At 34.7% G+C, this 13,299-nt stretch overlaps 3 protein-coding genes across 6 annotated transcripts; 1 reads left to right on the top strand and 2 right to left on the bottom strand.

Moving 5' to 3' along the window:
• Window positions 1-564, top strand: LOC138316540 (uncharacterized protein KIAA1958-like). Its single transcript, XM_069258223.1, has one exon. It carries the CDS (start codon window positions 1-3, stop codon window positions 562-564), a length of 564 nt encoding a protein of 187 aa, XP_069114324.1.
• A 1,169-nt stretch (window positions 565-1,733) lies between these two features.
• Window positions 1,734-6,441, bottom strand: LOC138314913 (sodium-dependent glucose transporter 1A-like). 2 transcript variants are annotated; one of them, XR_011207435.1, is made up of 5 exons: window positions 5,248-6,441; window positions 4,616-4,819; window positions 3,872-4,157; window positions 1,930-3,545; window positions 1,734-1,872 (listed from the first exon to the last, which is right to left on the bottom strand). XR_011207435.1 is itself a non-coding variant. In XM_069255542.1 (3 exons), the coding sequence occupies exons 1-3, from the start codon at window positions 4,808-4,810 to the stop codon at window positions 2,533-2,535; spliced, it is 1,494 nt and encodes a 497-aa protein (XP_069111643.1). In that variant the 5' UTR covers window positions 4,811-4,927; the 3' UTR covers window positions 1,882-2,532. The 2 variants fall into 2 exon arrangements, 1 of the variants encoding a protein (XP_069111643.1); XM_069255542.1 differs by lacking the exons at window positions 1,734-1,872; window positions 5,248-6,441 and having other exon boundaries at window positions 1,882-3,545; window positions 4,616-4,927.
• Window positions 6,442-6,909: 468 nt separating this feature from the next.
• On the bottom strand, window positions 6,910-13,294 carry LOC138314911 (sodium-dependent glucose transporter 1B-like). 3 transcript variants are annotated; one of them, XM_069255539.1, is made up of 4 exons: window positions 13,262-13,294; window positions 9,586-9,795; window positions 9,133-9,418; window positions 6,910-8,611 (listed from the first exon to the last, which is right to left on the bottom strand). In XM_069255539.1, exons 2-4 carry the CDS (start codon window positions 9,784-9,786, stop codon window positions 7,605-7,607), a joined length of 1,494 nt encoding a protein of 497 aa, XP_069111640.1. In that variant the 5' UTR covers window positions 9,787-9,795; window positions 13,262-13,294; the 3' UTR covers window positions 6,910-7,604. The 3 variants fall into 3 exon arrangements, with proteins under 3 accessions (XP_069111640.1, XP_069111641.1, XP_069111642.1); XM_069255541.1 differs by having other exon boundaries at window positions 8,035-8,611; window positions 9,254-9,418; XM_069255540.1 differs by lacking the exon at window positions 13,262-13,294 and having other exon boundaries at window positions 9,586-9,961.
• Window positions 13,295-13,299: the final 5 nt, after the last annotated feature.

The raw sequence follows: 13,299 nt of genomic DNA, 5'->3' as shown, positions 1-13,299 counted from the left end.
ATGGCTGTAAACGGAACACGATTTGACAACTTTGACGAGGAAACACTAACAAAGTTGGTAAACGAAAGAGACAGTGCAAATACCCAACAGGTTATCAAAACTGCGGTAAACATCTTGAAGGATTACCTCCGAGAAAAATCACTTGGAACGATCAGTGAACTTGAGGGTGAAACAAGCGAACATGTGAACGGTATTCTTCGAAAGTTTTACGCGGAGTTGAAAAAAGTTGATGGATCCCGATACACTAAAAAATCCATGATTACAATCAGGTATGGATTGCAAAAGTACTTTTTAAAGAAGCGCGATGAGGATATTATAAACGCCGACGCATTTAAGAAAGCAAATGAAATGTTCAAGTCGGTGTTGGTGAACCTAAAAAAGGCGGGATTAGGGGATACGAAACACAAAGCTCCAATTGATGCAAAAGACATGGAGAAGCTTTACGCAAGTGAAATCTTTTCTACAAATACCTCGGAGGGATTACAAAACCGGACAATATTTGAATATCTATACTATTTCTGTAATAGAGGCCGTGAGGACCTGAGAGATATTCAGAAAAAATGATTTCAACATCAATACTGATGCTACAGGGAGACGACACGTCATCGTCACCAGTCGGCAAACAAAAAACCATTTGACGATTTAAGAGACAATGACAAGGAGGGACGCATGTATGATCAACCAGGTACTGTAACGTTGATTTTATTGATAGTTTTAATATTTCAAATTTGAAAAAGCGTATTTAAAGGTGTAGCTTATACAAACAATACCAAATTCGTTTACAATTACGTCGTGTTCATTTTTCATTAGCATTGACTTTTGTCATTTGTATGAGTCAAGTAAATAATGCATTTCATTTTCCTTCCTCTTCATATGTTTCAGGGAATCCTAATTGTCCTGTGGCTACTCTTGAGAAATACCTAAGCAAATTAAATCCTAACAATGACAACTTCTGGCAAAGGCCGAAGAAAACTGTCGATCAGAGCATGGATGTGTGGTATGGGCTTTCTGATGTTTTCGAGTGCATACAATAATAATACATGAATTAATAACATAATGGAGAATCTAAACATGCTTCGTTTACAGTAAAAGGTCGAATAATTGATCTGCAATCGTCTTCAATTGTCTGAATCAAAGTTGATGAATCTCGCCATTTTGAATGGCATGGTCGATCCGCCATGTCGAAGTTGTCGGGAATTTCCGTTATAAACTAAGTGTAATATATTTACGTCAGGATATATGTCATGTTTTATAAACATAGATATTATGATTATCTACTAAAAAGTAGATAATGTAATATTCATAACAATATTTCCCACGGTAGTAAAAAGGAGTACACACTCTATCATTTGGTTAAGTGAATTCTTTTTTTCTTGATCAACAAAGAAGCACTTTGAGCGAAATCGTGTTAATAACCGGCAATTTGCTTTCGTTTTAAATGCCATCTGCATGTATAGTTGCAAGATAAACAGAATATACGGTCAGTATCTTACAATACTAGTTTTATTTCAATGGTGTCGACACGGAAAACCGAGATGATGCGGTAAAACCTCTTCGTCGCATCATATCGCAAAAACCATACCAGAATCGATATTAATTATAACATAATAAAATGTCTAACGTTGGGAATATTACAAGTACATTCACTATTTACAAACCCAATAAATAAAACAAAACATTTATTTCATCTAGAGTAAAATAATTTGCAAATTCAATGCATCGCCTCCCAGGAGACATCCTTAGTGTATCGCTACCCACGATGCACTCGATCGTGATCTTATATTTCTATGAACATGTGTAATGAACATGTGTACAACATAAAAAAGCAGTCTTAACTGCTATTCCGAGACCGTAAAATGTAATCGTGGTCACCTCTAAAAAAGCAGTCTTAACTGCTATTCCGAGACCGTAAAATGTAATCGTGGTCACCTCAGCCAAAGCACATGGGCATACAAGTTATGACAGAAACCTTCACTGGTATATTGAATCGTATTTTATTTAAAAGCATGGATACCTATTAATAGGCACGTGTATATTATGATATTTCAAGTGGCTGCTCGTATTAGTTTTGTAAAAAAAAAATTGATTGAATATATATGTTATAAAAATCGATTAGCTTTTCATTATTGTTATTATTTTTATATATTTGATATATGCACGAAAACACAGATTTTACCTGAGAAGCTAGTGATATATATATAATTTAAATATTGGTCAGCTTGTATTGATTATAATTATATGAGCAGGTTGGTGCCATGGTGATAATTATCGCTTGTTTATCTGGCGAAAGGTCAATAGCTGAAGTCAGCAGATGGGCACACATCTACTGGAGATGAAGACTGTGTGTTGACAAAGTGCTGTCTGTTGATTTCAATTGTCTAACTGGTTTGGAATAGTTAATTCTAGATAAAGTTTTTCACTAGCTCGTTGTCACCACTATCCTTTAACATATTTATGCGTTGACTTATAGGGACACAAATGGTTTTGTTACAGAGATGTATTATAAATATGTCTTATTAGTCCAGTGTAACACTATTGATTGTGACTTGTTGACGATGTGTAAAATACCATTAGAATGGCATTAATAACAATAACTACAGACTCTGCACAACAAATGTAACAAAACCAAAGAAAGGAACCTTCCTCCATCAGATACCCTAACAACATAGGGGCAAGTAGCGCCCCTAGATAGGCACTACCAATTAAAAATCCCGACATTTGATTACGAAAAGGAATCAGATTAACATTAATCCAGTTAATCACATTAGGCCACATAAGACCGAACGGAACTCCAATAGCACTGACTGATATCCAAATGCCAATGTCAAAATATACGTATGCACTTATAGTAAGACAGAGGAATCCAACAGTGGATACGACCGTGGTAATCAGCAACATGTGGTGAGATGAAATGTATCTTACGAGAAACATCCCGCTGAAAGTCCCAGCAAGTCTAGCGAAAAAGGCAACAGACGTGACGGTGGCTCCAAGTGTCTTTGACCACCCAAGAAAGTTAATACAGAAAAATGCAAGGTATCCATAAAATGTAAAATCGATAGCACTTTGTGTCACGGCAAAAACTCCGATGTTCAGTAATTGTAAACGTTTGATAAATATTGAGCGTTTTCCAATGAATTCCAATTTCCCTTTGTTGATATTCTCTACATTGTCTGGTCTTGGTTGACAAAATAAGATGAGGAACATGGACGCTGTCAACATGCTAAGTATCGCTGATATTGTATATGCTATATACAATGTTGAATCACCTTGGCCTGCTGAGGAAGCGTTTACAAAGGGCAGGTGTGTATCATCGCTGTGAGAGTTGTTAATGCTGTTGGGGTATACATATTTTGATTGACCAGAAAACGTTGTATTCCAAGAATTGTGATCATTAACTTTGTCAAAAGGTGTCTTCGTCATCAGAAATGGGGCCGTCACCAAAGGGGCTATAACACTTGCCACAGCGGATGTAAGAGTGTTGAACATGAGATATGAACGGCCTCTAGATGTTGGGCCCCAAATGTTTACTGTCTCTGCACTAGAAGCTGAAATGAAAAGATAATATGTTAGATAAATCATAAAATAAACCATCTTACACTAGTCGGTTTCTTTTGTTTTGTCAATAACTTATACGAGTAAAGGCGGGTGAAATAAGAAAAATAAAATTATTGTTCACCAAGGTAAGGGAAACGCCATTCTGAACTTTTTTTTTAAATACGCCCTATACTTTGAAACTTGACTATTTGCCAAGCGAATTGAATTTGCGAGGAGTATTCTCCATCACCCGCAACAATATTTAAGAAAATTTATCATTAATGATATCGTTTAACAAATGTTTTATAGTAAGTAAGTAACAAATGCGTAAGCTTACCAACTATAAGAATCCCACCGAGGACACCAAGAAATGCAAAGGCAGCTACCATCAGTTCATAAAGGGAACACCAGGGAATGGCTGCCACAGCCAGGCTATAAAGTGCTAAGGTAGAACAAAGTAACAGATATCTGTTCATGTTAGCAAAAATGAAACCAGATAGGACCGAACCAATCAACGTTCCGGCATAATGTGATGATAAAAAGAAAGATCCATCGGCAATCTCAGCTCCGGAAATCATCATGATATCTAGGAAGGCAGGTCCTATCTGTCCTTTCGTCCAGCCCTATAACAACATTTCAATATGGAACATACATGTATGATCAACGAACTTATTGCTTATACATGAATTTATACGTTGTGTACCCATCCCGTATTATATATAAGCCTATGCTTTGTAAAAAAAAAAATTCTTCTGTACATTTCTCTATTAACAAATAGTCTATAGTTTACTGTAACTGTTGCATAACAGACTTTGGAAATAGTTCTAGACGAAATACTCGTTTTGCAGAAACGTTATATGTTTTTGTGATTGGTATACGACCACAGATATGATATAAACAGACTACCGCAATATCATCTACAAAAGAAACGGTTTAAAAGCTCCAAATTAGAGAAGAAATTAATAACAAGAGCATTCCGATTAACAACATAAAATGGATGCTGCAATGGGAAAATAATGATGAAAAATGAGACTACAAGTATTAAATTACAATTGTTTTTCGAAAGTGTCTCAACACTTACCACGATGAGGTAGACACATGACGTACACACACTCCGAATGATTTGTAAGTTTGTAATTTTCCGAATGTTCACTTCTTCAGTTTCCTCTTTCATGCTTTGTTCGCTGGAATTGTTCTCGTTCCAAATATGCCTATCTTGTGTAGGTACGGCTTCGTGATCAAAGCTCTGGACATTGTGTTTCATTCCCTTCTCCATGATGGCTCCCTGTAATTCGTGTTTAACAGATATTTTCGGTTGATTCTTTTGCCATAGAATGTAAGAAATGCTTTTAAATGATATTTTATCAAACAAAAACTTGATTTAAGATATATTGACATTAATATTCAAATTTTGTTTTAATCAAATCCTAGACCACATTGGTTTTGAGCAAATGTACAATTATCGTTCAGCGATTATGAGTTTAACCATGCTTGATATAGATTTATCAACTACTGATGTATCTGCCTTAACTACGTCAGGGGAAGTAAAAAAAACAACAACAAAACGAATAATCCTTCCAGTGACATACGGAAGTGCTATTTTAGGACGTGCGAGTTCCCCTCAAAATATGTAAATTGCTTTCTTCCATGAGTAAAACATTGATTAATCAGATTGTGTACACATGCCATAGTGATTGTGTTGAATGAACTTACCTATTGTACCTATTGTATCGTGTTTACAGATTACCTTTCTGCTATGTCTGTAAGCTTCTTAAATATGAAATATTTTTGCACGACATCTCTGTAGCGAACATCTGTGATGATGCATTCGACGACCTGCTTAAGTAGGGGTACTGGTCACTAGGCGCCTGATCAGTGTATAGGGTCATGCAAGGACATAGCGAGTAAATAAAGTACTTAAAGATATGTGGATGTATACCTTTCAATTTAGCTCAATACACTGAATGTTCTTGCTCTTAGACAACAAAATGGAAACCAAAGTTTTGTTTCGTTAACGAGGCATCACTAGTCTGCCTAGATTAATTAATTTAAAAATAAAATGCCTAAGCATATACCTTTATTTTATGGCATTTCTGAAAATAAACTAAATATTTCAATTGTAACGTCTTTACTATAGTGCTTTTGTATCTAATAACATACAGTACATATAACGAAAATCACCGACTGATAAAACCAATAACAGTTTTTGAAAGGTCCAATAATCAGTGCAGGTAGGGCGTTAGAATTTTACCTGCTGCCCCTATTGCATGATCGTAAAAGGCGACGAAATTTAGGATCTTATCTTTTCTATTCTTCCTAGCTGACTTTATGTTTCCTAATGCCTCCCTTGACACCGCCTCACTTTTGGCCTTGAGATGAGCGTTCGCCCCTGTGAGCAGAGCTCTGGGTTCTGTCCCCTGGCCGAGACAGACCAAAGTCTATAAAAGTGGTAGTTTCTGCTCCTGCTTAGCGCTCAGCATACAGGGAGTGGGACGACTGGTTCGCCCGTTGTCAGTATAATGTGACCGGGTGGGTTGTGTTGCTTGATGTCTTTGGTGGCATGCTTCAGTGATATAGCACTATAAAAACATCCACGCAACACACTGCATACATGGGAAGCCGTCCTTACATGACCATAGCTGTTTATAGGACGTTGATTAATCAAACAAACCAATAATCACTGCGAATTGTTAATTTCGGCTTTAGTTTTGTTTTCTTTCTGATATAATACAGCAAACGATAGTTGTCATCACACTACCAAAACGAAGAGAAGACATTACGATTATTTAATGTAGCCATATTTTCTTAGCCAGAAAAAAATACACATTGGATTATTCCAAAAGCTATACCTCAGAAATGAAATAATAATTAGTTCGCCGTTTAAAGTCGAAACCCCACGTGATAAACATTCAGTAGGTTTTACATGTATAATCGACCCTCAAAACCGACCGATCTTCAAACGGTATGTAGCCACGCCTCTCGCTTGCACACGTACACGTACGTGTCGTAGCATACATAATGCAAAGTGTTAGTGCAAAAAGTTGAGAGATTTTTTTTCTGAATCGACGCTAACCAGTTGATACTCAACCATGGCCAACAGTTTGTACTTTAAACGCTATGCTCACTTAGCCTCGTTTTGGTTCAAAGATTGATATTCATAAGCTATATTAAGAAAGGTCTATTAAATTAATACATGTAAGTAATATGAATGTCCTCAACCACAAAACACATTTACATAGCCACGGATGTTAAATGAATCGGATAGGTAAGCCCTGTGTTTCGTCATCATTGTATCCTAACGAATTCAATATATTTAATTTTTATCAAAAGTTTAAGACTTATTCACATCCTATTACCGAGAGGAAACGGCAAAAATTAATTAACGTCCTGTTAAATGGACTCTTGCGCTAGTTTTACATTGAGGCAAATTTTGGATTTTTCAAATCTCCCCCGTGGAAAGCGTGAAAGTTGATAGATACAAATGTGTGCTGCGACATATTGACTTAAAGCAAAATGTAGGATAATATTTGGCTCACTCGTTAATTATTTTTTTAAGAATCTAAGAGCGTCAATTTTACTTAAAATAACAATATTAACTAAAACATGAACACTTATAAGAAAATATAGATTTAATCAGATTGCTGGTGAAACTTATCGATGTAATGTTCAAGTAACGAAACTCTTATCGGAGAAATAAAAAGTAATATAAATTTCAGTAAGTTTTAATTTAAGATATATGACATGAAAGAAAATTGAAAAATTGGTGTGTTATACAAGAAATTTAAAACCCAGACAATGAAACTCATAGCAAAATTCATTGGACTAAGTTGAAATAAGTCAATGGATATATACACATTTCGCTGGTATTTAGAATTCGCAGATTTCAGTGGAAACGAAAAGATAGAGAAAATAATCCACCCATGTTTAACCGTTATACAGCAATAGTTCAAAGCCTAATTATTGCCACTAGACTTTAAGCTAATATAAGGTTGGATAAAGAAAAAGTCCTGTTTAACATACCGTTACACTACTAATTCAAAGTATCGTCGAGAAGGATAACATGTACATTATTATTGTTTTGTTGTATGCTGCGAAACCGTAAAATAGAACATAAAACTAGCATTTACAAACAAAACAATAGACTTTAAGGAAAACAAATAGCAAAACCAAAGAAGAGAAACCTCTTCCATCATGTAGCCAAGAAAGAGAGGCGCAAGTAAAGCGCCAGTGTAGGAAGTGAGAATCAAATAGCTTGCAATTATATCGCGAATTGGAATAAGGTTCGCATTGACCCAGGTGAGGAAATTTGGCCATAAGAACCCAAATGGGATACCAATGGTGCACACAAATACCCAGATGCCGATATCGAAATAAAAATGCGCACTTACTGTTAGGCCTATAAAACTGAGAGTAATAAGAATTGTTGATACAAGAATGATTTGGTGTGACATTACATATCTAACGAGAAATATTCCAGAGAAAATCCCCAATAGTCTTGCGATAAATAAAATAGAGGTCAGGGTTGCTCCTGATGTAGCTGTCCATTCTAGGTGCTTGATGCAGAAGGTTACCATATATCCGGCTAATGTAAAATCTAGAGCATTTTCAACCAGGCTGAATACACCAATATTCACCAACTGCAGTCTTTTCATTAATAACGAATGATTTCCAATAAACTTCACCTTATCACCTTTTGACTTACGCCTATCATCTTTTCCTTGTTGACAGAACAACATTACAAACATGACTGCTACCGAAACATATAATACAGCTGAAATAATAAATGCTTTATATAAACGTGATTCACTTCGTGGTGTCAATGTATTTTCAACGGGTGGATTCACATACATGAAGTCTAATTCTGGCTGGGTTGTCTGGTTTATTAACAATATTGGTAAATCTGACGTTGCATTTGATGTAGTATTGGCAACGTGTTTTTCAGGCTGATCAAGTAGAAATGGTGCCGTAACTAAGGGTGCAATTACTCCAGCGATGCTATATCCAACGCTGTTAATCATCAGATAGGAGCGTCCCCGTGCCGTTGGACCCCATATAGCTACTAACTCGGAGCTTATACCTGGAATAAATGAAAGCATTTATTATACACTTTATTTTAAACACGAAATAATAGGTTGGAACAGGTAAGGACTATGTGACTGATGACTGTTTACCATGATAGACAAAGGGATGTGATAGTATTTTAATCCAACATCGCAGCATGCGCAACCTCCAATTCCATGACCAGATAGAATGTAGACACACTTCTAATAACAAAATGACTTCTATTTTTATAGGCCAAAATCGTTTGACGAAAAAATGATTTGGCCGTAATGGTATATATATCCTCATCTATAAATATCTTTCCCGCGAGAACACCTGTCTATCCAGCAGCTAATGCATTAAATGAAAGGTAGGTGATTGTGTGATTTATTTTTATAATGGTTGCGTATATGATATAAACCAATGTCTTGAAGCATCTCTTAGTATTTTAGAGAGTTAATAGAATTAGCCAAATAAGCTTCAGAATACCCCAAAAAATATCAACGCCAAAATGAAATATTGAAATTATGATTACGAATATCATAATTCAGAACTTACCAACACATATAATTCCTACACAAATGCCGATGAAACCAAACGCAGTTATCATCAATTCGTAGAGAAAACACCAAGGTATTGCTGTGATAGTTAGTCCGGACAGTACCATGGATATACTAACCACCAGGTACTTGTTAATTCGGGAGAAAATGACGCTCGCCAGAAATGCACCTAGCAATTGACCCGAATACAATGCCGTCATGAAAATAGACCCTCTGGTAAGATCTGTTCCGGAAATCAGCATGATGTCTGGGAAAGCTGGTCCAATCTGTGCTTTCATCCAACCCTAAATAAATGAGCATAACATATCCAAAACTAACAGGTATCTTGATAACAATTTCAGTATATGTTTGAACGATGTTTTAATTTAGTCCTTCTCAATGTCGCAACAAATGTGTCAGAATCATAGTTTTAGTATGTTTCTATTACCTACTAATTGTTTACTATACTCACAGTGATCATATCAGCAGACGACATGCATATGCTTCGTACAAACTGTGACCGGACTGTGTTGCTGTTCATAATTTCAGAACAGAAGGTGTCTTCTGATTTATGACCCTTGTTCTCATCACCCGTGAGCTCAACCTCAAGTTCTTGCATAGGTACGTCATCGTGATGTTTCGATTGAACGCCGTACTTTATTTCTTTCTCCATTTTGTATTCCTGTTAGTTGAAATAAATATTATTTAGTAAAAGAGTTTAATATAAATATTTTTAATTAAGATTAAAAAACTCATTTGAACACACTTGATCAAATTATACTTAAAGGGACAATTCAGTCTAAGAGTACATTAAAACTTGCACATATTTCGGAAGCTAACCAGTTCTAATGGGAATTAGATAAGTTGGTTTTACTGTGATGTCAGAAAAGCCCACTGTAGTCAAATGTATGTGAGATGTTTAATCGCCATTACACATAGCCTTGTATGCCGACCCCTGATCCTTGCCTGTGTAGTAAAGAATTTTTTGTCAAGAACTACTCAAATCGCTCTTACAGTTGTGTTAATATTATTAGATACATGTTCTTGTCTAAAATAATATCATCAACTCCTCAGTGGTTATGCATTGCATTTGTTTAACGTGCGCGACTTTGACTCGGGGAAGGGTACAGCGTACATGTTGTACCTGCTTAATCGTATTGATCAACGATTTGGAATTTCAATGGTATTAATCAAAATACTTAACAATGTTTTAAAATTTGTCACTATTTCTTGTCATATGATTCATAAGGAATGTAGAGCAATATATTTATGTCATATTTCGCTTCGTGGTTGTGTAACGAATTAGCCTCACTGAATTGTCCCTTTAAACTAGATTTAAAGAAACTTTTGACGAAAATTAAATTATATTTCATATATTAATAGGTTAGTGTTCATTCTTTGAAAAAACGATCATGAATACTGATATGATTATTTGATTATCGTATATCGGAGACCAATATTGATGTATATACATTGTATATTGATATTTTTGTTTTGTTTTGAGGTGATTATATATCAACAAATTTCTATCAATTTCCGTTAGAAACATTTAATTGAATATGTTGCTTTTGTTATTAAATATTTTAAAATAATCAATGGTTATCTATATGTAATCCTATTACTAATACTGTTTTCGTCGTTAAATTTAATTATTTCTCTATCTTGCCGTTAATTGTTCTGTAAGTTGGAGATCTACATGTTTCTGTTGGATATTTTACTCGAATCAAAATGGATATCATCATAGCTGTGTACTAATCAATCAAATGCTTTAAGAATGTATTCCTCTGAGAAGTCAAAAATTGTCTTGTTTTAAACTTTTTTTTATATTGATTTTGGAAATAGGATTTCATACTATAAAAGAAAATGGAAGAAAAACCATGTGCCCATGTGCTCGTTTTTGAGCTATTGTCACTCAAAGATACCTAGTTGAAAAAATATGGGATTTTATGGGAATTTTGCCGTTTTGACCATCTGCACAAGATATTAAACCATAATTTCCTAATGAGATGTTTGATATGTAGGGATGTTTGTAGAATTTGTTTTCCGGTAGACTTCTTTAAAAATATACCAGTTTTGATTAAGACTTGAGAATTTGTTTTAAGACTAATGTTGGTTTTTTTCTCAGAATAACAACGTATGCTACCCCTACCTCTAAATTTTGAGCCACAAAATGAACCATTTTCAACCATTTTTGCCAAATTTAACCCTCTACAGAAAACATTAATACTTTGCATATCAAAAGGAAAAGTGTTGTTCTTTCTAAATGAGGCAGAACAATGTTGCGTCCGTGTGCTTATCTTTTTGTCCCATTTAAATATTTGTTTTCAGTATTTAAAAGTAAAAAATAAAAGTTCTCAAATTACCATAAAATGTACAAAAAAAGTAACGAAAGTGTAGCATTTCACACATTAATGCTCAATATTTCAATAACCACGCACCCAGTAAAGATTTACAGCAAAAACAAGCTCGATGATGGCCGCCGAATTAACCATTTCTTCAAATCTCCGTATAAAACACTACTAAAAATAGAAACGTGATTTTTTGATAAAATTTGCAACTGGTAACTTTCTACAGATGTTAAATTGTATTTGAAAATATCATAACTTCTTTGATCTTTGTCGAAACGAGACTTCAACGGGACTGAAACTTCAGAAGAATACATCCTTAAGTTCTGATTGATTCAGAATAAGGTTTTAAAACATGCACGAATATATATATATCGAACTGCTATTCCGCTGACTCACCTTCACCAGTGGGTTTCTTTTTGGTAAATAACAGAGAAGACTTTTGTCCTATATCCTTTTTCCACGGATACAATTACTCTTAGATATACTAGCAAATAGATCGGTGGTAAAAGCAAGATATACCATCCATGTTGATGCATAATGACACGGTCTTCGTTATCTTCTTATGAACAAGGTCAAGTAATTATAGGGTCGCGATAACGAACAACACAAACTAAAATAGCTAGTCGCTTACTTTGCTAAACATAAAATTCTATGTTTATTTCCTATGCGATTTTACGGAATTAGCTTATTTGTGTTTTGCAAGCGATAAACAAAAATACTATATATTCCACCTACCAACCAAATCATTCGCCCTTGTTCTTTTAAAGCTTTATGTGCCATAACTGGCAGAGAGGTTTGGCACGCTATTTAAATAGACAGAAAAAACGCATGATCGCTCATAAATCATAAGTCATAACACAGAACATAATTGTTCTTGTTAGATGTAAATATAATGATGATTGGCAGCACTACCAACATATTTTTTAAGCTCTTATTACTGTAACGAATTTACTATCTACTGTTTGTATTACATAAATATTTATTGTATCCATGTTTACACAATATGAGAAGGACCCAGACGTAAATATTGATATGCAATTCATATTATTGACAATACTGACATATCGATTGACCATGCCGTTCAAAATGGCGAGATTCATCGACTCTGATTTAGACGATTGAAGAAAATTACAGCTCGAATAGCTTACTTTATATTGTAAACGAAGCATGTTTAGATTTAGAAAAGAAGAAAAAACCTTTTAGTTTCATATGTAGTCTGATATACATTAAACTAGATACGAATCCATTTCTTCATCACAATATAAACATATACAAGATGGCATTCAGATGTTTCATCGCCAAGGCCACAAGAACACGTTGGAGAATCTCTCAAATAATCGCGAACTAAGTCAGAATTTAAATTGCTAGAGGAATTTTTGAGCTGGTATAAAGTAATATTCATAATTCGAGAAACTTTCTTTATAAAGGTATTTGTCACATCAGATTCCACTTTATTAATATTATTGTGCAACAGAATAAACATTCGATTAGTCAAAGTTTAGAGCGAAAGAATTAAATTCACTGAAGGTACTGGAAAAAAAACCTATTATAGTGACTTGCAGTTTTGCAATATATAGAGGAATATTAAAATGTCTTGTCATCCTTAGTGGAAATCTCTTATTTTCAGAATGATATAAAATGGTTGTACAATTTCTTTCAAGTGCTGTAGCAAGACCACGGAGTATTTTAATCATTTAGAATAAGTTTGTTGTTGTTTGACGCCGATAAAAAAAAATCAAATTTCTTTGGAAGTATCCCACTGCATTACGATACGTTTGTTGTGTTAGGTAAAAATGTTACCTGTTACCTGTCCTCGAGGTCGTTTTGAATTTGACCCA

Source organism: Argopecten irradians, chromosome 2 (assembly GCF_041381155.1).
Source record: "Argopecten irradians isolate NY chromosome 2, Ai_NY, whole genome shotgun sequence".
In the NCBI taxonomy this organism is placed as follows: domain Eukaryota; kingdom Metazoa; phylum Mollusca; class Bivalvia; order Pectinida; family Pectinidae; genus Argopecten; species Argopecten irradians.
This window is presented reverse-complemented; position numbering and strand designations above follow the sequence as displayed.

Excerpts from the sequence above, each read along its gene's own strand:
- LOC138314911 (XM_069255539.1), bottom strand. The coding sequence starts at position 9,786 with ATGGAGAAAGAAATAAAGTACGGCGTTCAATCGAAACATCACGATGAC. Across the intron at positions 9,419-9,585 it reads CGTCTGCTGATATGATCACT|GGTTGGATGAAAGCACAGAT; the intron begins GTGAGTATAGTA and ends TCATTTATTTAG. Across the intron at positions 8,612-9,132 it reads TGTAGGAATTATATGTGTTG|GTATAAGCTCCGAGTTAGTA; the intron begins GTAAGTTCTGAA and ends CATTTATTCCAG.
- LOC138314913 (XM_069255542.1), bottom strand. The coding sequence starts at position 4,810 with ATGGAGAAGGGAATGAAACACAATGTCCAGAGCTTTGATCACGAAGCC. Across the intron at positions 4,158-4,615 it reads CATGTGTCTACCTCATCGTG|GGCTGGACGAAAGGACAGAT; the intron begins GTAAGTGTTGAG and ends ATGTTGTTATAG. Across the intron at positions 3,546-3,871 it reads CGGTGGGATTCTTATAGTTG|CTTCTAGTGCAGAGACAGTA; the intron begins GTAAGCTTACGC and ends TTTTCATTTCAG.
- LOC138316540 (XM_069258223.1), top strand. The coding sequence starts at position 1 with ATGGCTGTAAACGGAACACGATTTGACAACTTTGACGAGGAAACACTA.